Genomic DNA, 26,764 nt, shown 5'->3' on the forward strand with positions numbered 1-26,764 from the left:
GTTTTTTGAGGAACCTCCACCCTGTTTTCCATAGTGTAATAGTACCAATTTGAAGTCCCACCAGCAGTGTATGAGGGTTCTCATTGAGCATCTTTATAACCAGTATTTTGAACTCTGCATCTGTTAGGTTACTTGACTCCATTATATCTGGATCTCTGTTCTGTTCTCTCATATGGCTTCTGCTTCTTTGTCTTCCCATTTTGGCTGACTTTTCATGTCTCTTTCTATGTACTAAGCAAAACTCCTAAGTCTCCAGATCTTATTAGTGTGGATTTGTGAAGTAGGTATCCAGTGGCACAGTCCTGAGAGGGGTTCAACTAACTGCAGGTCAAATTTAGCCCCAGCCTGTGCCCCTCTGGGGTCACCTGTTAAGAGTCAGCAAGCAATCCACAGATGCTGTGCTTATGGTTGCCTCAAAAGGCCACACCAGAAACCGAGGCCAGCTGCCTCCAGTGTTGAGTCTAGGCGCTATTTAGAAAGGAGCACCTGAGGACACACCTGGATATGGCTTGGGTGGGGCCACAAGTTGGAGGAGGCAGGGTTTCAGGGAATCCTCTGGACGGAGCGACCTCTGTTATCCAGTTTGATGAAGTCAGGGCTTTGGCGGAGCTGTGTCCCTGCGCTGGGAGAGGGGAGGGCTCAACGGGGAACAATGGATAGTGCTGGCACTTTTATACAGAGCAAGTCTCGCCTCGGCCCTCATTCCGACAATGTCTCCCTGTAAGTCCCTGGTGCCCCCTGCACACAGCCGAATCGGCATTGGTGCTCAGAGCAAGCAAGTCCATCATCTCGAAAATCCACTTGGGGATGTGGCCCCTTTAAGAGGCCTCTGCCACTGCTGTAGCCTCCATCCCACTCAGCCTCTAGAGACCCGGCAGCCCTTGCATCCTTACCTTCTACCTTCTGCTGTTGCAGGGTGATTTCTTACATTTCTCCCTAGTTGTATGGCTTGTTCCTCTAGATCCCGGGTGATTTTTCCTTGCTGCTGCTCCTTGTTTCCATCATTGATTTGGTCGCCAGAGGAATGAACAGAGCTTCTATCATCTACGCCATTTTTTTCCCCTCTCCCTGGGCATATGCTTTCTAAATGCCACCATATATCAGATTGTTTTTGAATGTCCAAAACAACAGATACTGCTCTTTTAAATCTCTTGTAACTAATTTTTCTGGTTAGGGTTGAAACAATGACATTCAGCCTTCCTGCCTTTCCTTCAGTAATATGAAGCAGAAATCCATAGTCAAACACAGAACCCTAACATTTAGAGAACAATGTCCATATTACCCACTCTGGCTCTAGAAAGTCATGTCAGAAGTGTGTGGTTTGCTGTCCCCACAAATGCCTGCTATGGGGCTCATGACAGGTAGAGGATGGGTAGCTGCAACTAAGCTGATGGTTGTAATTGTTAGAAATTAACTGTAATTTATCAGCCAAGCTGTTATGGGCAATGAAGTGTCTGTGTTGTGGAAGTCAGGATCTCAGTAGAGAAGAGGGCCCACATGACAAATTACCTCAAACCTCAGTAGAGGATTGAGGGCCCCAAGAAGTTGAAGGTCAGGGTTTATATGGGCCATAGGGTTTTTTGTTCTCCTTCTGTCCCTCCCATCTCAAATGGTGTGAATTCCTTGCTCCTCCTTCAGACGCTCCTACTCTGAGCTGGGACATACAAAGTGTGTGCCTGCAGATGGGAAGTCATAACACCTGTGAGGAGGGAATTCTGAGGGTAGGCCTATTCCCAGTTACCTAATTTTCCCCATATTAGTTGAGTGCTCCCAGAGAAGGTCATATAATGGCCATTTGCAGTTAACTAACGGGGACCAGGAGAAGAGAAACGGGTGTGTGGGAAAAGGGGAGTGAGGAAGGCACCAGGCACTGTGAGGTCTCTTGCCTGCCTGTCTGGCTTCTGACCCTGGGGGACTGAGGGAGGCCGCACAAGCCTGCCAGACCCCTGGTTGTATATTTTCTTTTGCTGAGCTGGTCTCTAGGCCTTGTTCATCATTCATTATCCTTTTCCCTCTGGCCCATATCTACCTATCTACTGACCCTGTCAAAGCTGTTTCCTGGGAGCTGCAAATGTTCAAATAAACTCCAGCATTACAAAAAACAGTAGTCACTTTAGACCGTTTCTGCCAGTATAATTATTGTCTAACTGGAGAGATAGATTCCTGTTGCTTCTTACTCTACCGTCTTCCTTGACATCACTCCTGACTTATACTTTAAAAGAATAGCTCTGGTTGCTATATTGAATGTGGAGTATATGGTAGATAGAATGGAAGTATGAACACCAATTAGAAAGTTATGAATGCAGGTGGGAGACTTGCGTGGTGACTTGCATCAGAATTGTAACAGGGAGATGATGATAACTTTCAAATTCTGTATAAATTTAGAAAGTAAAGCCAAAGGATTTCCTAATAGATTGAACATGGGGAGATAAAGAGAACGAAAGAGATAAAGGAGTCAAGGTTAATGTCACGATCTTTGATTGATATAACTGGACGGATGAAGTTACCATCAACTAAGATGGAGGAAATGTCAGGAGTTCAGTTTTAGCACAGAGCCTTAGATGTCTACAGGCACACCTTGAAGATATTACATGTTCGGTTCCAGGCCACTGCAATAAAGCAAATATCACAATAAAGCAAGTCGCATGAATTTTTTTGTTTCCTAGTGCATTTAAGTTATGTTTACACTGTATGGCAGCCTATTAAATGTGCAGTAGCATCATGTCTAAGAAACAGCATACCTTAATTAAAAACATTTTATTGCTAAAAATTGCTAACCATCATCTGAGTCTTCGGTGAGTTGTAATTTTTTTGCTGGTGGAAGGTCTTGCTACAGTATGATGGCTGCTGAAGGTTGGAGTGACTGTGACAATTTCTTAAGATGACAATGAACTTTGCCACATCAATTGACTCTTTTTCTCATGAATGACTCTCTAGCACGTGATGCTGTGTGATAGCATATTACCCACAGGAGAGCTTTTAAAATTGGAGTCAATCCTCTAAGCCCTGTCTGTTGCTTCTTTGTCAACTAAGTTTATGTAACATTCTAAATCCTTTGTTGTCATTTCAACAATCTTCATAGTATCCTCACCAGGAGCAGCTTCCATCTCAAAAAAAAAAACACTTTCTTTGTTTATCCATAAGAAGCAACTCCTTACCTATTAAAGTTTTATCATAAGATTGCAGTAATTCAGTCACATCTTCAGATGCTACTTCTAATTCTAGTTTTCTTCCTATTTCCACCACATTTGCAATTGCTTTGTCCACTAAAGTCTTGAACCTCTCAAAGTCATCTAATTGGATTAGAATCAACTTCTTTTAAACTCCTGTTAATGTTGATATTTTGACCTCTTCTCGTGAATCACAAATATTTCAAATGGCATTTAGTATGGTGAATCCTTTTCAGAAGATTTTTAATTTATTTTGTCCATATCCGTCAGAGGAATCGCTACCTGTGGCAGCTATACCCTTACAAAATGTATTTCTTCAATAATAAGACTTGAAAGTTGAAATAACTCCTTGGTCTTTGGGCTGCAGGATGGATGTGGGTTATCAGGTAGGAAAACAACATTAATCTCAGTATACGGACCCATCAGAGCTCTGGGGTAACCCAGTATGTTGTCAATATCGGCAATATTTTTAAAGAATTTTTTTTTCCTGAGTAGTAGATCATAAAATTGGGCTTAAAATATTTAGTAAACTATGATGTAAGTAGATATGCTGTCATCCCATTTTTGTTGTCACTTATAGAGCACAGGCAGAGGACCCTAGCATTTCTGCAATTGTAAATGAGCATTGGATTTAACTTAAAGTTATGAGCTGTATTAGCCCCTAATAAGGGAGTTAGCCTGGCCTTTGAAACTTTGAAGACATTCTCCTCTCTACCTGTGAAAGTCCTAGATGACATCTTCTTCCATTATAAGGTTGTTCTGTACACATTGAAAATGTGTTCGTTAGTGTAGCCACCTTCATTAATTTTTATCTTAGCTAGATCTTGTGTGTAACTTGCTGCAAATTCTACATCAGCACTTGCTGCTTCACCTTGTACTTTTATGTTATGAAGATGCCTTCTTTTATTAAACCTTATGAACCAACCCCTGCTACCTTCAAACTTTTCTTCTACAGCTTTCTCACCTCTCTCAGCCTTTATAGAATTGAAGAGAGTTAGGGCCTTGCTCTAGATTAGGCTTTGGCTTAAGGAAATACTGTAGCCAGTTTGATGGTCTATTCAGACCACTAAAACTTTCTCCATATCAACAATAAAGCGGTTTGCTTTATTATTTGCATGTTCACTAGAGTAGCACTTTCAATTTCTTTTAAAAACTTTGCCTTAGCATTCACCATTTAGTTAACTGGTGCAAGAGGCCTAGTTTGTAGCCTGTCTTGGTTTTTCACATGTCTTCCTCACTAACCTAATCATTTCTAGCTTTTGATTTAAAGTGAGAGGTTAGTGACTTGTTCTTTCACTTGAAGACTTAGAGACTATACTAAGGTTATTAATTAAAATAACTTTCAATTTTTCTGTCTCAGGGAATAGGGAGGCCTGAAGAGAGGGAGAGAAATTGGGGGACAGCTGGTTCCCATCTGAATTGTTTTTCTCCAGTTATGTTCAGTTGCATTGAGGGTTGGATCTACCTCGTATTGCAGTTTTTGTCAGGTGAGTATAATGAAGCAAAAGAGAGGCAAGAAAGTTGAGGATGTGAGCAAAGAGGTGATTCTAATGAATAACCATAAGTTAAAGATGATTAAATAGGAGAGGACATGAAATGAGTAATGGAAATTTGAAGAATAGCAGAAAAATAGATCAGAAGTCTTAGATGCAAAGGATTGCTGGAGGTGTTACAATAAAGAATTGATCTGGAAAGATAGGAGGTCTATCCAGAGAGTGGATGAGCGATTATGAAGAGTTTACGATTACTAAAAATAACAAGGTAGGGAATGACCCTGAGAACACATGACTAAGGGAGGGTGAATAACAAGCTCATTCACAGAATAATGGTTTGTTTACTTCTCTTGCCAACTCAGAGCTTGAGACACAGTAGGCATTCAATAAACATCTATTGAATATGCGGGAATAATTGACAACTACCTTCTTAGTAAATTTGATTAGTTTCCTGTCTTCTCTGTTCCATCCCATTTTCTCTTATCTCAGGATTGCTCAGGCAAAATTGTTTTAGATTAAAGAGAATTAGCTTAGGTGATCCTTGGCACAACTGCGAACCTACAAAATTTCTAATAGTGGCTCTTGCTTTTCTTTCAGTGCATATTTAACACCTTCATATGCTGAGACATCTAGGGTCCCAGGTGGTCCCACTGTTTCCTGCATCTCCTCCAACACCCCAAACCTGCTCTGGGAAAGGAATAATATTGTTCATTTTACTTTAGAGTAAATAACTCACTGTTTTCTCTCTAAAGAAAGGATACATTTTATTTAGAGGAATAAAAGGTTTGGGCCCTGTGGAAACATGACCAATTTCAGGAAGGCAGAAAATGGTGTCTAGGGTCAGAATTTCTATTCGCGAAATCAGACCAGTAAGGCACAGCTGCCTTGCCAGTCTTTGCCCTGGATAGGCATGGGTGGGGTTATTGGGTCAGCGGGAAAGTCTTGCCAAAGACCAGTCTGCTTCCCTTTCTTCCTCTGTTATGAGAACACAGGCTGCAGTTCTGACAGGGAAATCCCAAAGTGAGTAAGGACCCCAGTACAGAGAGGAGAGGGTGAGAGATGCCTCACATGCCCTGCACCTGGGGGAACACCTCCCCATCTATACTTATTTCTGGGAGGCTGGCACCATCACTCTCCAATGGCTCTAAAAGGATGGATGCCTGTGAGTTGGGCCAAGGTCCAACAGTAATGATTCTGTCATTTTTCCCCTTTAATTTCTGTTTTAACTTTATCAAAGTATAATTAATGCACTATATTTAATTAGTTTTATTGAAGTATAATCTACAAGCTGTATACACCATATACACATTTCAAGTTCAATAAGTTTTCAACACCCCAATCAAGGTATAGAACATTGCTATCGCTCCAGAAATTTCCCTGTACTCAATTCTCCCCTACCCCCACCACAGAAAACCATGGCCCTATCTTCTGATACTAGAGATAAGGTTTGCTTATTCTGAAATATTATATGAATGGAATCATACAATATGTCCTCTTTAGGGTCTAGCTTCTTTCATTCAATACAATGGCTTTCGAGATTCATCCATATTATTGCTTTTTTTATGCTGATTAGTATCCCATTATAGGGACATACCACAATTTATTTACCTCTGCTCACTTGTTAATGGCCATTTGTGTTGTTGGCTTTTTTTTTTCAATTTTAAAAATAAACCAGTAGTTAAGCTTCATTTAGTACCAGGCACTGAGTTAGGCCTGGAGATACTGACCACCATTGTCATTCACAACTGGCAGGAAACATAGAGTTGATAGATAGAATTCTGAACATTTATCCCCCATATATTGTATTTAGCCCAGATTCTTTGCATCATCTCTGTGGGCAAGCTCAGGTAGATGGCAGGACAAATGGCTAGACAGCCAGTGAAGTGCGATGGGATAGCCACAGAAACTTGACTTGCCTGCTTGCTGTGGGATTCTGTTTATTTTGAACATTTGAGTTTGTGTCAGTGGTTTTTATATCAGTATTAATGTGGTTGCCCCAATTTTAAGCTGGAATGGGGTTACTCAGGAGTTCTTGGTGATCTGTCAGATGGCAGATGAACTAAACTAGTTTGGGGCTCACTAATTCATAGAGGCAAGCTTTGCAGAGGCTACCAGAGTGGGGTCACATTTGTCTAGGACTCCAGCCCCATTACCCCTGTCTAATAATGTACAGCGATCACTTACTGTCACTTTGAAGAACATCAGAACTTGATATGCTTCATCAGAGCCACGCTGAACACACCTTAAATTCTCCATCCCAATTATATGCAGCCTGTTAGAAAAATAAAGCTAAGCCCTGCATTTTTTGAACAACATGATCTCCCAAATGAGAGTTGACCACTTCATCTGAGGCTCGAGGGAAGTAACAGCCAGATCTGTGTTCTCAAAGATAAAAGTGTCTGACTGGGCCTTAGGAAGAGACCACAATTTTCCCAAATTGTGTGTTTTGTACTTTAAGGAAGATTTAAGGGGTTTTTAAGGGTAATATTGACAATGCAGGAGTTTCACATGATATAACATGCTGGCTTGATAGAAGATGCTATTCTACAAAGAGCCCTTTCATTTACAAACACCCTTAGCCTTTTCTTATTTCATTTGATCTTTACATCCACCTTATGAGCAGATGAGGCAACTATTGTTATCCCATTTTGCAAACAGGGATACTAAAACACAGAGGAATGAGCAGGGCTGGGACCAGGGTGAGCAAATGACCAGTCATTGCAAGTATAGTGTGGGATCCTGTCTTTACTTAAAATGTTGATGGTTTATTCATGATGGACTTTTTGCATTAACTTTCAATTTTTAAATATTGTGTTAAAATGTTATTTATCTTGTTTACTGAATCTTATGCACCTCAGGCTAGTGCCTTAATTGCTTTTTTTCTAGTCATGGCCTATAGGCTGAATTATTAGCTTGACTCCTATGAAGTGTCATTTATCACAGGTCGAAAGGGATGAATGTCAATAATTTCCTATGCTTCAACCTAATGGATCCTCCCAGGATGGAGTCCTGAGCGCCCACATGGGTCTCCGTGCTACTTGTGACCACTTCATTATTCTGCACAGGAGTCCTCAGCCTGGCTGTGCATCAGAACCAGCCATGGGGCTGCTATTAAACCCAGAGCCTCAGGTTGGAGGCAGGGACTGGCATGTGTGTTTTCAAAAAGCTCCACTGGTGTGAACCTCTGGATTATAGCTCCTGGATTTAACTGGGGGTAGGGGCAGGGGATTCTGGATTTGAATTCTGGCACTTTCTAACCACAAGATCTAAGGCAAGTCACAAGTTGCTGTGAGTGTTGAGTAATGTATAGAAATGTCTAGTACAGTGTCTGGCACCTAATAAACCCTGGATAACAGTTAATGGTTCTATGAACTATTACTGTATATTGAGGTTCAGAGAAGTTAAGTAAGTTACCCAGGGTCACACAGAAAGCTAATAAAAGATCTGGGGTTGGGTCCCAGGTCTGTCTGGCCCCACAGCCAGAACCAAAACAATTACACTTGACATCCACTAAATGTTTTCTCCAAGGATGGTGGCACTAGGTAATTAGCGCACAGTATTTTCCATTCAGCCCCTTCCCCACCCCTACAAATGAGAATACCCCCAGTCAGAGCTGACCAGGCAGAGAGAAGAGACAGCGTGTTGCCTAAGTGAGTGTGTTCCTTTGTTTGAGGGATTTTCCTCCTGCGGGAGAAGCCCGCTGAAACCTCCCATTATCTTACGTGGTCCACCAGAGCTACCAGCTGCCTCTATTTTCTTACTTCTAGTTCTTTTCTTTTAACCTTTTCTGTCCTGGCTTCTTCTCGTAGTCCTTAGCCAAAACCAGAGACTTCCTGAATGTTGAAATTGTGGGTGCCCTTGGAGACCTCTGTCTCATGGGACACTGCCAGTAACTCACTTTCCTGAGTTTCTTTTCCCTTTTTCTTTCTGCTATGCCGCAGGGTAAATAAAGTGACTTAGCCAGCTTAGCATCATTGCCTGCCACCTTTCTTCACCTCTTACATTCCGAATGGCCCAGAAGTCTTTGGTTCCCTGCTCCCAATCCATCCCGCGTCTGTGAGGCTACATTTGCCATATTTTCTTACATGGAGGCCCTTGCCTTGTCTTACTCTCCCGATAAACCTGTGCTCATCTCTTTAAATTCGGATCTGATGGTAGTATTCCCATCCCTGTGGTATTGCCATCCCCGCCCCCAGCCTCCAGGCACTCAGCAGATTTACAATATCCCCAGTGAAAACATTAGCTAATGATAGTGCTCATTGCCCACTAGGGTGCCACCGTGCATAATTTAATTCATTTAATACACCTAACAATTATTAACTTCTCTCCTATTTTACAAATGAGTAGAGTAAGGCACTTAAAGCTTAAGTCACTTACCCACAGTTACATAGCTGCTATGTGGAAGAGGTAAACTTTGAATCCAGGTGTTTGAGCTCCATGTCTTAACCACTGTGCCATACAACCTCCCTGGTAGGGTGCACCAGCCTGGAAGACATAGAGAAAAGGTTTCTCACTTCAAGTTACTGAGATCTTACTGAGGCCAGAGCACACACACAGCACACACGGAACATGAGAAAACTATAAGGGGAAATATAATTAATTGCTAAAATGGGTGGTATAGAGCAGGCTTCTCCAATAGTAATGTGTACATATATCACCTGGGGATCTTGTTAAACCATTCGTTTGGGTTCAGTCTGTGTGGAGCGTGACCTGAGATTCTATTTAGTAAATTCACAGGTAATGCTCATGCTACTGATCTATGGTCCACACTTTGAGTAGCAAGGATGAACCCCACAAACAGACGAAGGTCAGAGGATGGAGATTTCCATGTGGGCTGGAGATGTCCTGGGGCAGTGAGCTGGGTCTGGGGCGATGGCAGGGTTTGGGTAGCAGAGGTGATAGACAGAAACATCCTTCCACGGGTATTCCAGCTTTCTGCTCTCAGGGGCCTGGGAACAGGGGTGGTTTCAAGGACTTGTACTCAAATCCGCCTCAATCACCCTTAACAAGCAGCTGCACTAAGCAAGAGCTCCACACGTGAATAGCTCATTTTTGAGAAATGTCTAGTCCTGATCATGGCAGGAAAATTTTGGAAATTCAGAAATCAGAGCCAAAGGGAAGTGCTTTGTGGTATACAACTAACTACAGTAGTTAAATGGGAACAATCTTTCCCTGACTGGTTCCTTGTAAGGGAAGCATTTCTGCTGGCTTCAGGGCTTTGGCCATCTATAAAGCTTAGCGATGAGAAATAAGGAAATTCTTGAGGAGGAAGAATTCTTATCTAGCACTGGAGAAAGAGCCACTCTTGACCAAACCATGTTTTCTACAATGGAGACCTTTGAAATCAGTGGTAAAGTATTACCCCCAATAATGCCATTGCTTGGTGAAGTAGCCTTTCTGTTGGCAACAGAAAACTGGAAAACTCAATAGAAAGTCTAGGTTTGCAACATAGGTTCTTGCTAATACATTTCTGGAATGCTTCAATGTGGAATTTGTGTAGTGCTCTTTCTAGATAATGTATCTTTAGTATATCTTTTTTTTTTAGCTTCACAATTTCAATTGTATTTAAATATTTTCCCTTAGATTAATGCTAATGCTTATTATATGCCCCTCCTTTTTATTAGAGTCTTATTCTGACATACAAATTGTGTAATGAAATAGCAATGCAAAACAAGAGGAATGAAAAAGTTCTACAAAAGTGAAGCCAAATGCCACATATTTGTTTAATAATGTAATTCCTTTAAAATTCTTTAAGGTGACTTCTGTTAAAACTGATGCGTTGATCAGGGGATGCTTTTCCTACTTCCCGTTGGCTAAGATATATTCATAGCTTCATTATTAATTTTTTTAGGTTAAACTCAGGTTTTTAAAATTCAGTCAACTCTGTTGTCTTTATTTTTTTCACTTAGCATTATACAAGTGATGCATTTTTAAAATCTAGAATTTGTAGCATTTAACATCACCAGTGAGTGCTTTGATTTCCCATTCTAGAATACCCTCTGGGAATTGTCTTCCAAAGTTGATTAGTCATTCCCACTCCCAGTCTTTTCTAGAAGATGTATGTTCAGGAATTACTACAGCTCTGTATGCTGGCCTGAGTTCCCCTCTTCTCATTCAGCATCTGTTTGTACAGATCACTGGTTGAAATTTATGGGGGTATGAAAATGAAGGGACCAGTGTGGTTCCTTCAGACATTTATAGTGTGGTAACAGAGAAGGCATGCACACAAATGACTTTAATAATTGTTGGCTATTTGGAACTTTAGGGAATGTAGCATTCTGGATATGTGACTTTTTAAGATACCAAAATGTTCAAGCGAAATTACCCGATCAAACATATTCAGCACCTGCTACATGCACAGAGGAAACAAATAAAAATAAACATGGCCTCTAGCCTCAGAGAGCCTACAGTCAGGTGGTGGCAGAAGAATGACAGACTGAGCCCACCCATCACCTGACTATTTCTGTATAATTCATCATCGGCTATGACTGATATTTGCACAGGACATTATAGACGAATCTGGCGTGGGGCCCGGAAGGTCGGAGCTGAGACCTCTTCTAAAATTTAATGGATAAAAGGGATTAGTTAGAGAAAGGAAACAGTGGCTGGTGTAGGGTAGGAGACAATATGTTTACGATATATTCACAAAGAATATTCAGAGAACTATAAACATCTCCACATTATTGGGCCAAAATTGGTTGGGTTAGCTCAATAGAGTTGAAACTATGACCAATTAATTTTATCCCGAGAGTGATAGGGAGCTTTAAAGGCATCATAGTTGGACTGGGAGGCATGGGTTTGCATTTAAGATTACTCACTACCATAGATGGAGGACAAGCTGGAAAGAGTAATGCTGGGACAGAGAGGAGCATGGCAGAGATGAAGAGAGGCAGTGGTTATAAAGAAGAAAAAGGAGAACGGTTTGGAGAAATAGTGAAAATCAAATCAGGGGGGTGGCTCCATAGAGTAGTGGTTAGCACATCTGCTTTACACTCAGAACTTCCTGGGTTCAAGCCTCAAGTGGAGCCACGGACCATACCCAAGTGTGCCAGGCCCTGGGGGAGTGTGGCAAGTGTGTGGGAAGAGACACCCCACCTTCAGAGATCCATTTCTCAAAAAAAGAGAGATGGCAACATCCTTAGGTCAGGGGTGGAAGGAGTAGGGGGCAGGGAATTAGAAGGAATAAAAGTCAAATCAGTAAGACTATAATGGTGAGACTTGGCAAGTGGAGATGCAAGCATCGAGAGTGAATTTCAGATTTCTGATTTGGGTTATGGATGCCTCTAAATATCTAACCACGAAACAAAATCACTCCAGTTTGAATGGAAGGAGTATCTCCCTAAATGCACTTATAACTTCCACTCTTCTCATACAAAGATCATGGAACAAATGAAACTTTCTAGATGAGTGCCATTATAGACAGTAAACCCTGTAAGTCTCTATGATATAATGATCCCCTTAGAGTTTGCTGAGAGGAATGAAACTACTTTCTTCAACATTAAATAGTTCCAGGCATCTTTATGTATTGATTTATGTCTGGGAAGATTTGCTTTAGTTTTCTGAAGACATTTGAGCCTTTAAGGTCCAACAAAACCCCAGGTCTTTCCTCATGAACTGCTATCAGCTCCATCTCCCACATCAATGATGGAGCATTTGAATTTGAACAAGAGACTACATTTGTTCTTGTTGACAATAGCTTTCTGGGATACCCTCTTCTAACTTTTTTGAAAAATTTGAACATTTGTCTACCTCAAGTCTTCCTGTCACTCCCCTGATATATTTGGTTTCTCGAGAAGTAGTTCTGCTTCCACATCAGCAAATTCTTGAAGATTTGTGGAATATCATCTGTCTGTTCTCTCACTCTATGCCCTCAACTATTTTAGGCTTCATATCTTTCTTCACGACATTTCTTCTCATTAATTTTAGTCTGAAAACATTCTTCTTGACAAAGAAAAATCCCAAAGATATAGATGGCGAAGTTATGAGTTTAGTTGTTTTAATTAACATTAAACATTGTCTCCCAGTAGTGAGCTTAACTGTCTCTTTTTTCCTGATCTAAAGATAATTTTAAACATTTCACAACAGACTTTAACCCTGGAGTCCATTCAAGGTCAGCTTTGCCGACATGACTACTATCATTTCATGTCACATTTCTGACTTTGTTCTTTGTCACATCACTATTTCTCGACATCTTTTAGATATCTGGCTTTACCCTAGAAGGTTTTTTTTTTCTTTTTATTTTGTAATAATTATAGATTCACAGAAAGTTGCAAAAAAAAAATGTACAGGGAAGTCTCTGTTACCCATACCCAGTTTCCCCCAGTAATGACATCTTACATAGGTATGGTACAATATTACAACCAGGAAATTGATTGATGTGGGTACAACCCACAAAGCTTATCATTTAGATTTCATTAGTTTTACATTCATTCCCTTGTGTGCGTGAACATAGTTCTCTACAATTTTATCATACGTATATATTTGTGTGACCGCCACCAAAATCGAGATACAGAATGTGTGTTCCATCGCCACGAAAATTTCTTTCATGCTATTCCTTTATAGCCACACATACTCCTCACTCCTCCACCAGCAATCACTATGCCCTGATAACTACTAATTGGTTCCCCATTTCTATAATTTTGTTATTTAAAGAATGTTATGTAGATAGAATTACATGCTATGCAACTTTGTAGGATTGTCTTTTTCTCCACATAGCATAATTTCCTTGAGATCCATCCAAGCTGTTGTGTATATCAGTAGTTGGTTCTTTTTATTAATATTATTCCATGTCATGAATGTAGCACAGTTCATTTAACCATTCACCCACTGAAAGATATTTGGGTTGTTTCCAGCTTGGGGACATTGCAAATAAAGGTGCTATGACCGTTTATATAAAAGCTTTTGTGTAAGCATAAGTTTTCAGTTCTCTGGGATAAATGCCCACAAGTACAATTGCTGGATTCTAAGTATATGTTTGGTGTTATAAGAAGCAGCTGATCTATTTTTCCAGTGTGAATGTATCATTTTTCATTCTCACCTGCAGTGGACAACTGTCCAGGTTTTTTTGTATCCTTATCAGTAATTAGTATTATTACTATTTTTATTTTAGCCAACCCGATAGGTATATAATAGTGATATCTCACTGTAATTTTAATTTGTATTTTCCTAAGGTTAATAATGTTGAATACCTGTTTATGTGCTTATTTGCCATTTGTACATTCTCTTCAGTGAATTGTCTCTTCCTGTCTTTTGCCAACGTTTTAATTGGATTGCTTGGGGTTTGTTTTTTTTTTTTTTGGTTGTTGTTTTTTGTTTGTTTGGGTTTTTTTACTGTATTTTTGGAAGTCCTTTATATATTCAAAATACAAGTCCTTTACTGGATATGTGGTTTGCAAATATTCTCTCTGTCTGTAATTTGTTTTTTTATTCTCTTAAACAGAGTCTTTTGCAAGGCAAAATTATTTAATTCTGTTGAGATAGCAGGCCTGGGAATCTAGAGTTTGTGTGCAGCCTTTTTTTTCACTGAGATCTTTTTAATTGAAATAAATTTTTTTAATTAATTAATTAATTAATTAATTATTTTAATTGAAGAAATGTTTTTAATTTTCCCACTATTTGCCTTTCTTCTCCCTCCCCCTCCCCTCTGTTTAACTGAAATTTTATTTTCCTCTGGAGACATAATTTTCATTGCAAGTCAAACCACAGAACTGTCAAATTTCTGAAAACCACTTCCTGAAAATCTTCACTGAGATTCATCATAGTTTACTTCAGGGAAGCACATTTTTGTTCATCTTCATTCTCTCGTCTCAAGCAATAATTCTTAATGGTCAAATTCAATCCAGAGCAGATATTTTTTTACAGTTTCTTCTACCATCTAGATGATCAGAATAGAGAGCAAAGAGTTTATCAGATTCTCTATTTTATACAGAGTGAGTTAAATAATGCCCACAGATTTAAAACTCCCAGATTCTAAACTATCTTGCCTGTATGCCCGGTGATTGCTTGGACTTAAAAAAAGCATTCTGGGCTTCAGTGGACATCCATGAACTAACTACTCCTATAAGACTACCATGTCTGTTTTCCTCTCATTATTTTTACTCAAATGCCTTCCACCATGCCCCTACCATCTAGTTTGAACATATTTATATCTTCCATGTTGGCCCTCATCCCTACCTCTGACCTCTATAATACATGTGTCTCTGAAGCACAGTTTGTCTTTCATTCCCATCCCATGCTATGTTTTTATGAAGTTTAATGCTGTCTGTGAGATTGTATTCACTGTCCACCATCTTCTCTAAAATGTAAGGTTTCTCTTGTATGTTGCTCATCCTCGTCACTTTGGTTGTATGGATACCTGAGGTCCTAACTTTCATTCTCAATGTTTTTCCAACACTTCTACACTGGCAGAGTCCAACTTCACACATGCTCAGCACCCAAACATCTGCAGCCACTTATTCACCCCTTCATCTATTCAGCTTCCATTTTTCCAACACATGCTGGTACTGGAATATAGGCCAAGAACCTTCCAGGCCATTTGGGAAAACTGAGACATAAAGAGACACAGTTCAGGTTGATCAGTGCCATGACAGGTAGAAATACAGAGTGAAGTGAGACAGCAGAGCAGGGTCCTCTACAGCCCGGGGGAGCCGGAGAATGTATCTTGGAGTAGGAGAAGCTCCATGGTGCTCCCAAAAGATGACTAGGATGAGTCATGCCAAAAGGAGGAGGGAGGGATCTGTATTCAGAAGAGGTACATTGCCTAAAGCATGAAGGAGGTAAACACAAGTGGTCTGACCTGGTTGGCTTCAGTGTGGGTCAGGGTCTATGTGAAGGTGTGACAGGAGGTGCAGCCATAGGAGAGCTGGGGGGCAGGAGGACTTCTAATACTAGCTAAGGAGCTGTTTGTCCTGAGGGCAGTGAATAGCCTTGAAGGGCTGAGGTAGGGGAGTGACTCAACCAGGTTGTGCATTAGAAAGCTCATTCAGGTGGTATGGTGGAGGAACACTCTGTGCTAAGTTGAGCATAAACAAGTGCTACTAACTAATAATCTACCCAATAAAAAACCCTACTCTTTTTGGTGCTGCCAGAGCCATCTCTGAACCACCGTGTATTAGATGCACGAGCAGGGAATCCGTTCTGGAAAGAATGTCAGTGGGATAGCACAGGTCCCACAGGTGATGGAAAAAGACCTAAGATCATAAACCTCTATTGCAATAGTCAACTGAAAACCCACCCTCACTTACCCCTAACCAAAATAGTGCTCACGATGCATCCCCTGTCCCCTGGGTTGTTCACTTCTGATCTCTTTTCCCCTCAGGGCTGCCCTGGAGCTTATTTCAAATGTATTTTCCCAGGGGCAGCAGTCAGTGTAGACTAGTGAGGTGAGCTCAGGCCTGGGAGTTAGATGGCCTTAGGCCCACTGTATCACCTTTTTGAACCCCAGGCCTGTCCTTTATAAAAGGGGGTGATCACACCTACCTTGCAGGATTGCTGGAAGCATTAGAGATAACGTTGGTCAATGCCTGGAGCAGGGTAGGCGCTCAATAATGAGAGTGGTGGGAACTGCAGGACCTTCTGCAGGCCAGGTCCCTGCCTTTGGATGTCTCCAAACAGGGAAACAGCTGGTGTGGGGGACAGACTGGAGTGGAACTGTTGCAGCCATTTCGTAACACTCCATACTGGAAACAGCTCATCAACAGGGAAATATTTGTGTGAATCGTGGCTTTTGTCTTTAAGGACTGTTAGACTACTATTGAAAAGAATCATTAAATCTTTTTCCACAAAGAAAACTAAAGAAATGTCCATGGAAAATCATTCATTGTGAAATAAAGGTGATGTATTATATGTAATATGACATTATTTATGCAAAATTAAAAGGCAAAACAAGTCAACCCAGTACTACATGAGTACTAAGTTTCTGAGAGCAAGGGGGATGAGCAAATGTTCCTCCTGGGTTAGGACCTCAGGGGGTTGAGGGAAGATCATTAACTCTTGCAATGTTCTCTATATTGTTTAATTATATTAAGCATCTTTTACTATTATAATTTAAAAATCTGAAGACAAAGTAAACAAAGACTTGGACGTGAATTCCAGATCTGTGTCTTATAACTTAATAGGTTTTTTAACTTCTCCAAACCCTTGTCCTTGTTTATAAAATGGGAACACTCATCCTCCTCTTAGAGTTTTGAAACAAACACATCAATTAACTAACCATCTACTGAGAGGCCTCCATGGTGAAGCACTGTGCTGTGGCTTTGGCCTTGACACCTGCCTTAAGAACCACATCCTCCCAACTATGATATGTGGCAGAATTGTTTGTTTGCCTGGCCACACAAAAGAATGAGCCACAATGACACTTCTTGCTCTGTGATAAGATAGATCATTGGAGGAAGATTTAGTGGTACTGAGCTTTTGGTATCTTCTCTGCTTGACTTCACAGGGCATCCTTTGCTCACACAGAGGGGATTCCTGCCCAGGTTGGGGCCCCTTGCTCCCCACTTTTGACAGTAACCACCTTCTACCTGGGTCATATTTCAGGTACAGAGCCCAAGAATAGAAATGGGGTGAAGAGCTTCATGGCCATGGTGATCATCTACCTGATTCTGCTCTCCATAGGCGCTGGGTTGCTGGTGATGGAAGGTAAAGCAGTCTTGGGCCTGTCTGGTCCCTCTGAGGTGTCTGAACATGGCCCTGAATGGCATAGGGCTCAGACTGAGTGGAGAGCCCTGGGGCCCCTGATGCCTACCTGCTGAGAGGGAGTTCTCAGTCCCTTGGTGGCCACAGTGATGCGCGTGGAGAGGGAAGTGTGGATTGCATGCATGTTTGTGTGTGTGTGTGTGTGTGTGTGTGTGTGTGTGTGTGAGAGAGAGAGAGAGAGAGAGAGAGAGAGAGAGAGAGAGAGAGAGAGAGAGAATGCATATTTGAGCCTATGTGTATATAAAGCATTATTTCACATGAGTATGCCATGAGCATCTTACTTACATCAGCCTCTGAATGGGAAAGGGCATTTTTGATCAGTGTTCATTTTAACATGACTTTACTTTTCAAAGTGTTCCCAGTCCAAATGTGAAGGTCATGAAGCAATTCCATCAGCAGACACTGAAGTCACTCAAGAACATGTGCCCAGCTGTCATAAACATATGTCATGTGCTTATTAAGGTCACACGTGAATAAGTCAGACCAGCACATTAGTTGTCATGCATTCACGCCCAAAGCATGCACAGTCTTAACTGTATGAAAGTTGGTGTTTGGTTGTGACACAGTGAGCATATCTCTAGGCCACGCAGGAATATTCTGTGGACATGTAATGTTATGCTTGAGTGTGAAGTACACATTTGCAAGATATAGGAAGAGCTCTGTACTCACAATAGGTCCTCACAGCACCTGAGCTGTGTTTATATATTCAGGACCCACAGAAGTTATGAACATTTGACACAAAAAAAGTCAAGGAGGTGCTCAAATGTCTTGGGCTTTAATGAGCTCCCTAAAAGGATGTTTTGGGTGGGCTGGGGTGTCCAGTTCTGAATCTGCAGAAGCGGCTCTGGACCCTAGAGATTAACTTCAATGATGAGACACTGGCCGCTGAGGACCATCCATCCTACTCCTTACTCCAGTCAGAGTACCGCCCTCACTTGGCTGCAGGTGCACCAAGGCTGAAAGTCCTGCAGGCCCAGCTGACCCAGGTCCACAATAGGCAGGAGCACTTGCTGCAACAGGTGGACAACTTCACTAAGAATCAAGGTTTGGCCCCCTCACCTCGGATTGGGGCTCCTCAGAGGAGGATGGGAGAGGAAGAGCTGCTTTTTTAGGGGCAATGGGGTCTTCGGGTCTTGGGCAAGGGGGGCTTCCAAAACCCTGGCGCAGTATGGGACCCTGGGGCCAAGACACAGGACATGAGCCATGTGGGGTGGGCATGAGGTTACATGTTCCATGGGTGCCTACAGACAGAGCTCTGTCCAAGCAGCAGAGGAAGAGGAGAGGGAAGTGTGGGTTGCATGCATGTGTGTGTGACCTCAAGAGCCAGGAACTGGAGCAATGAGCCCAAGGCCAGGTCTGAGACACAAAGCTCTCAGACTGATCCAGAACGTTTAGGAGAGTGGATAAGATGCAGAACCTGGGGCAATTCTGAGGACCACAACCATGCAGCCAAATAACATTGGTCCATGACTAGGAGAGATTCATGATGAGCACCAAGCTAGTTCAGAAGATGTGGGAACTGTGAGAGGAGAGGACAGCTGGGCCTGATGGGGAAACGTGGTGGCTTAGATGATACGGCTGCAAGCAGAAGAAAAGGAGCCAAAGGCGAAGATACCAGGGTTCTTCCTTCTCTCGGTCCCCTCTGGGTCTTGTGCCCACCACTCTCAGGCTGTCCCAGACAAGAATGATAATTTGGGTAATACCAGCTCCTAGGTGTGGCCTGACTTTTGCAGGGTTCACACTGTTATATGGAGCCTGGGGTTCTAGCTCTGACCCCTGTGTCTGGGGTGAACTGAGGCTTAGGAGGATGAGGTTATAGCCAGGGTGCTGTGCCCAGGGAAGCATATGCTGGACACAGGCTCCAAGAGGGCAGGTCCCACCAGAGGCTGACACCTCCCCAATGAGCACAGATGAAGGCCGAGTCTGGATTCAGAGAGAGGGGAGAGTGTGGCAGATAGGCAGAGTCCAGGCTCAGACAGTTAGACAGTAGGAGTGTTACTCATTCCTCTGAGAGGTGAGGGAGCTGGTTTTGATCAACACGAGAGCCCTTCCTTTAATCTGAGGTGCTTGCCCAGCTGATTTGGTTTCATAGTCTTCTGACATCGTGAAGTGCTATCCAGGGTCTCAATCCCCTTTTCACACTTCTGGGGCTCCCAGGGATCTACCACTCATGGATATAGATGACTAGTTACAACTAAACATCTGGCTCGTTCCTAAAATGTGCCCAGGTGTTTGGCTCCCATTGTCCAATTTCATCCTGGAGTTGCTGCCTCTCTGGGCCAAGCTGGGCTCTGGGTGTGTCTGACCACAGCTCAGCCTGCAAACCCTCTCTCCTTCCCTTGCAGAGCTGTTCCGGATCAGAGGCGAACGTGGTGCTCCAGGTGGGTTCATTTCCATGATGACTCATGCTGTCCTTCCCACAGTCTTCTCCCATGGGCCCTTATTCAGGTCACACAGGGATCAGGGACACCCAGCTATCAAATCCTGAACTGAGTCTCAACAGTGACCTTTTCTGAGACCTCGTGCTGAAGTATGGGGTTCCAATACCCAGTTCTATTTCCATCAGTCTGGTCCCCATTCTTGTGTATATAAAGACTTCATTTCTACTCTGAAATATAGTTAGCCCTCCGTGTCCACAGTTCTTCATCCACAGATCCAACCAACTGTGGATCAAAGATTTCAAAAAGTTGATTACTAAACAATACAGTATAACAACTATCTACATAGCATTTACATTCTGTTAGGTATTACAGGTAGTCTAGAGATGATTTAAAATATACTGGAGGATGTGTGTAGGCTATATTCAAAGTGCTATGCCATTTTATATAAGGGACTTAAGCATCCTTGGATTTTGGTATCCATGGAGTCTTGGAACCAATCCTCATCAGACACTGAGGAATGACCATAGAAAACTTCTCCACCTGATACCCTGGCACAGGTGCAGGCTTTGCCAATGGGAGATCCAGAATCTGTTGACCTCTCTCCAAATGTGTCACCTCAGGCAAGGCCTATGCCTCCCAGAAAGTCACTTTTCTCCATGCTGATGTGAGGAGATGCTATGATCTGAATGTCTGTGACCCCACCCCCACTAACCCAAATTCATGTGTTGAATTCCTAACTTCCAAGGTTATGGTATTAGGAGGTAGGGCCTGTGGAACGTGAGTAGGTCTTCAGAGTGCAGCCCTAATTAATGGGATTTGTTCTCCTATACAAGAGACCCCATGCTCACAAAACCCAACCAAAATAGAAACACACACATACACACACACACACACACACACACACACACACACACCACACACACACACGGAAAAAGAATCAATGGAAACACAGAGCTACCAGAAAGCAAAAGATAAAATGGTTATAGGAAAACCCCATATTTCAATAATCACTCTAAATGTAAATGGACTGAACTCACCAATAGAAAGGCATAAGACTGCAGATTGATCAAAAACCAAAAGCCAACCATATGCTGCCTCCAGGAGACACATCTCAGTTCCAAAGACAAATATAGACTCAAAATGAAAAGGTGGAAAATGATATTTCAAGCAAATGGCATTCAGAGAAAGGAGGAATCAATATAGGACAAAATAGACTTCAAAATAAAAAAGGTAAAGATACTGAGAGACACTTCATAATGGTAAAAAGAATCATGCACCAAGAAGACATTACACTTATTAATTAATATCTATGCTCCCAATCAGGGAGCCCTGAAATATGTAAAGCAATTACTAACAGAACTAAAGGGAGAAACAGACAAAAAACAGACCTAAATACCCCACTGTCAGGTATGGACAGATCATCCAAACAGAAAATCAATAAGGAAATAACATCTTTAAATGACACATCTGACCATCTAGACATAACTGACATTTACAGAGCCTTCCATCCCCAAACAGCTGCTTATACATTCTTCTCTAGTGCACATGGAACATTCTCAAGGATTGACCACACGAGATAGCTTCAACAAATATAAGAGGGTTGAAATCATACCAACCATATTCTCTGATCATAATACTTTGAAACTAGAAATCACTGCAAAATGAAAGCGGGAAGAATCACAAATACACGGAGATTAAACAACATACTACTGAAGAATAACTGGGTCACATGGAAATAAAAAGAGAGATCAAGAGATACGTAGATACGAATGATAATGATAGTACAACATATCAAAACTTTTGGGACATGACAAAAGTGGCCATAAGAGGGAAGTTCATATCATTACAGGCCTATATCCAAAAACAAGAATGAGCCCAAATCAACGATCTAACACTTCATCTTAAAAAACTAGAAAAGGAAAAACAAATAAGGCCTAACATCGACAGAAGGAAAAAAATAATCAAAATTAGAGCAGAAATAAATAAAATTGAAGAAAAAAAAGATAGAAAAAATAAATGCAACAAAGAGCTGGTTCTTTGAGAAAGTTAATAAAATTGACAAACCTCTGGCTAGACTGACTCACTAAAGAATAAAGAGAAAGAACACAAATAAACAAAATCAGGGATGAAAGAGGGGAAATTACAACTGACATTACAGAAATACAAAGGATCATGCAAGAATACTATGAAAAATTCTATAACGCCACATTTAATAACCTAGAAGAAATGGACCAGTATTTAGAAAAATACAACCTTCCTAGACTGAATCAGGAAGAACTGGAAAATCTAAATAGACCAATCAGCAGTATGAAAAGTGAAACAATCATCAAAAACCTCCCCAAAAGTAAAAGTCCAGGACCAGATGTCTTTAATAGTGAATTCTACCAAATATTCAAAGAAGATTTAATACCTATTCTCCTCAAATTCTTCCAAAAAATTGAAGAGAATGCAGTACTTCCCAACACATTTTATAAGGCCAATACTACTCTGAAATCAAAACTTGGTAAAGATAACACAAAAAAAGAAAACTACAGACCAATACCTCTCATAAACACAGATGCAAAAATCCTAAATAATACTAGCAAACTGAATACAGCAACATTTTAAAAAGATTATACACCATGATCAAGTGGGCTTTATCCCAGAGGCACAGGAATGGTTCAACATATGTAAATCAAATAATGTGATGTATCACATAAACAAATTAAAAAATAAGAATCATGATCCTATCAATAGATGCAGAAAAAGCCTTCAACAAGATACAGCATCCATTTATGATCAAAATGCTTAATAAAATCGGTATAGAAGGAAAGTACCTTAACATAATAAAGGCCATCTATGACAAACCCTCAACCAACATTATGCTTACTAGAGAAAAACTAAAATCCTTCCCTCTAAGATCAGGAACAAAGCAAGGCTGTCCACTATTATCACTGTTATTCAATATAACATTGGAGGTCCTAGTGAATGCAATCAGGCAAGAGAAAGATATAAATGGCATCCAAATAGGAAAAGAAGAAGTCAAACTGTCACTATTTGCAGATGACATGATTCTCTATATAGAAAACCCTAAAGACTTCACAAGAACACTACTAGAAACAATAAGCAAATACAAGAAAGTCTCTGAATAAAAAAAAATCAATGTTCAAAAATCCATAGTGTTCCTATACTCTAATAATGAAGTATCAGAAGAAGAAATGGAAAAATAATTCTTTCTGTAATTACAGAAAGAATAAAATACCTATGAATAAATCTAACAAAACATGTGAAAGACCTATATAATGAAAACAACAAGACCATATTAAAAGAAATTGAAGAAGATACAAATAAATGGAAAGATATTCTGTGTTCTTGGATTGGAAGAATCAACATAGTTAAAATGACCTTATTACCTTAAGCATTATACAGATTTAATGCAATCCCTTCAAACTCCTGTTGATATTTTTTTAAAGAAATAGAACAAAAAATCACCAGATTTGTATGGAAGCACAAAAGACCCTGAATTGCCAAAGCCATCCTGAGAAAAAAGAACGAGGCTGGAGGCATCACTTTGCCAGACTTCAAATTATACTACAAAGCAACAGTAATCAAAACTTCATTGTATTGGCAGAAAAACAGACACACAGACCAGTGGAACAGAATCAAGAGTCCAGAAATAAACCCATATTTATGTGGGCAAACAATTTTCGACAAAAAAAAAAGCCGAAAATGTACAGTGGAGAAAGGAAAACCTCTTCAATAAATGGTGCTGGGAAAACTGGAAAGTCGCCTGCAAAAGAATAACTCTTGACTGTTATCTATCACCACACACCAAAATTAACTCAAAATGAATTAAGGACTTAAACATAAGACTTGAAATAATAAATTGCATAGAAGAAAACATAGGAACTAAACTCATGAACCTTGGACTCAAAGAAGATTTTATGAATTTGACCTCAAAAGCAAGGGAAGTAAAAGCAAAACTAGATGAATGGGACTACATCAAAATAAAAAGCTTCTGCTCAGCAAAAGAAACCATCAACAAGGTAATGAGACAACCATCCAAATGGTAGAATATATTTGCAAGCAATGCCTCCAAAAAGGGCCTAATATCCAAAATATACAAAGAATTCATACAACTCACTAAGAACAACAGCAGCAAAAATGATCCAATCAAAAAAATGAGTAGATATACAAATGGCCAACAAAGATGAAAAGATACTCGACATTGCTAGCTGTTAGGGTAATGCAAATCAAAACCACAATGAGATATCATCTCACACTTACTATCAACAGGACAAGTAATAACAAGTAATAACAAGGTTGGAGAGGATGCAGAGAAAAAGAAACCCTCAGATACTGCTGGTGGGACTGCAAAGTGGTACAGCCTCTATGGAAAACAGTGTGGAGGTTCCTCAGAAAACTGATAATTGATCTGTCATATGATCTAGCAATCTCTCTGCTGGGTATTTATCCCCAAAGACTTGAAAACACATATCCAAAAAGATATTTACACACCGATGTTCATAGCAGCATTATTCACGGTGGCCAGGACATGGACGCAACCAAAGTGTGCTACAATAGATGACTAGATAAAGAGACTGTGGTATATAGATACAGTGGAATATTATCCAGCCTTAAGAAGAGATGAAATACTGCCATTTGTGACAACATGGATGGACCTCGAGATAATCATGCTAAGTGAAATAAGCCAGGCAGAAAAAGTTGAAAACCACATGATATCATTTATATATGGGATATAAACCTAAAAGCAACAAATGAACAGGACAAACAAATGGAGACTCATGGATATGGAGAATAGACGTGGTTAGCAGAGGGAAGGGGAGGAGGGAGGATAGGTGGGTTAAAAGGGGTCAAATATGTGGTGACAGAAAGAAATCTAACTATGGGAAGGGAACACGAAATGCAATATATATGCTTTACTGTAAAATTATACACCTGAAACTTACTGCATTTTGTTAACCAAAGTCACCAAAAAAAAAAATTAATTAAAAATAAATCTAAAAAAAGAGTGAGAGAGACCCCACAGAGCTCCCTAATTCCTTCTCCTATGTGAGGGCGCAGCAGGAAGTCAGCCATCTACAACCCTGAAGAGGGCTGCCACCAGAACCTGACCATGCTGACACCCTGATCTTGGACTTCCAAACTCCAGAACTGTGAGAAATAAATTTCTGTTGTTTATAAGGCACCCAGTGTATAGTGTTTGTTACAGCAGCCAGCGCATACTGAGACAGGGCAAGGAGTCCTTTCCTGCCCACCCAAGCCATTGTGAGACTCGAGTCTGCATAGCAGAGCAGCCCGTGGAAAAGCAGAGCAATGCATGCGAGTGGCAGCAATAATAGGTGCCATTTATTTAGAGACTGCCACATGTTTTCCACGTGGCCACCTCAGGATTGCCCTGAATAACTGGTGTATCAATCTCACTTTACTGACGAGGAAGCTGAGGCTCAAAATGAATTGACTTGCAACTAAAGGGGTAGGTCTGTCTGACTCAGTCTATCTCAGAAGACATCATCTATATAGTGTGTCTTGCCTGCTAGGCCATGATCTTCTTGTAGGAAGGAGCTCTGTCTTTCTTTTTTTCCTTTTCCTTCTTTTTTCTTCTGTCCTTCCACACAGTTTGGATGGTCCTTGATAGTCAGTGACGGTTTGTTAAATGAACAGCGGTGTGAGTGAGAGGCATTGTCACCCCTCCTTGTCGGTTGGCTCATTGGTGTGTCTGCTCCTCTTCCTCAGGTCTTCCAGGTCAAAAGGGGCCTGATATCCCTGCTGAGAAGGAGGCCAATGGACACAGTGGAGCCATAATACCTCCTACTCGTCTACTTGCCGTGCAATCCTCTTTCTCTTCCTTGTAAGGGTTATGTTCTGAATTCTCTTTCCTTTCTAGGCCCCCCAGGACGCCAAGGGCTGCCAGGAATCAAGGGAGAAGCAGGTAAGTGGGGGCCGGGTATGTGGACTGACATGCATAGCAGGCTTTCTCAGAGAGGCTTCAGAGGGCTGTAGACACAGACGACCCACTTCAGTGTCTAAATACCCAGTGAGGTCTGGGTATGAGGGAGGTCAGCTTGGTGTGAAGCTTTAGATGGGCTGGGAATTCAGGGAGGCACCCTGCATCACCAGAAGGGTTTGGATGCTTTAATCTACTCTTTTGGGTTCAGGAGTCCAAGCCTGTGAGCATCACTTAGGAGAGTCAAGCTCATGGGTACAGCAGGGACTTTAGGGTTTGACCCATCTGCCTTCATCATGGCCCTTGACCTTGGTAACATTCCTTTACCTTTCTGAACCTTAGTTTCTTTGTCTACAAAATGGGAATAAGAATGCTGCAGAGGGTCACCGGGGAATTAGCAATAATGATGGAAAGCCCGTGATTGTTTCTTTCAGGCTGTAGCCTAAACCTGCCCAGCCATCTTACAAATGGCTACAGCATGGCTATGGCAGAGAATGTGCAGGCTCAGCTGCAACCCCCAGGGGAGTGGGGAGACCCAAATGTCAGAGCCCATGACTGTTAAGTCCAGTCCACTCTCCACTTAGATACTCCAGCCTCCAGATCCCTGTTGGGGCTGAAGCTACTGAGATGTAACAATGTAAGGACAAGGTGATCCTAGAGAAAGAGCAGAATGAGAGGATTTATGAGAAAGGAGCAAATAAACAAACCAACAGTCTCTAAGCCTCTGGGCCACTGAGGCAGAAAGAAAACACCAGCAGTTATGAAAGGGAATCTTGGTAGCAGGGAAAATCTTTTTGGAGGAACTACTTTGGGGAGGAATTTAATAGAAGGGATCCCAAAGAGTGTCTTGTTCTAAGTCTTCAGCAGGGGTTTTTCCAGGGGGATTTTCAATGAGGAGGCTGGGAAAACAATAGGAAGAGAGTTTATAGTGCAGAGCAGGACCTCCACAGACACTTGCACACCCACGTGCTCATACATGTGCATGTGTACACACACATTATGCAACACTCTCCCACACATTATCACACTCGTGCTCATGCTCACATGTGCACATACACACCTACACTCATACTCCCC

At 41.4% G+C, this 26,764-nt stretch overlaps 1 protein-coding gene across 2 annotated transcripts in view; it reads left to right on the forward strand.

Moving 5' to 3' along the window:
• The window catches only part of LOC107514066 (macrophage receptor MARCO-like), a 70,455-nt gene that overhangs the window by 28,153 nt on the left and 15,538 nt on the right, over window positions 1-26,764 (forward strand). Inside the window, exons 1-5 of one of the 2 annotated variants that reach the window (XM_016151424.2) lie at window positions 9,412-10,013; window positions 17,201-17,302; window positions 18,182-18,403; window positions 19,705-19,740; window positions 25,628-25,672. In XM_016151424.2, the coding sequence (XP_016006910.2) occupies window positions 9,905-10,013; window positions 17,201-17,302; window positions 18,182-18,403; window positions 19,705-19,740; window positions 25,628-25,672 (514 nt within the window). In that variant the 5' untranslated portion in view covers window positions 9,412-9,904. Of the gene's footprint in view, window positions 1-9,411; window positions 10,014-17,200; window positions 17,303-18,181; window positions 18,404-19,704; window positions 19,741-25,627; window positions 25,673-26,764 lie in introns of those variants that run through there. The other variant, XM_016151425.2, reaches the window with a different exon arrangement.

Source organism: Rousettus aegyptiacus, unplaced genomic scaffold (assembly GCF_014176215.1).
Source record: "Rousettus aegyptiacus isolate mRouAeg1 unplaced genomic scaffold, mRouAeg1.p scaffold_m13_p_2, whole genome shotgun sequence".
NCBI classification, from domain to species: Eukaryota; Metazoa; Chordata; class Mammalia; order Chiroptera; family Pteropodidae; genus Rousettus; species Rousettus aegyptiacus.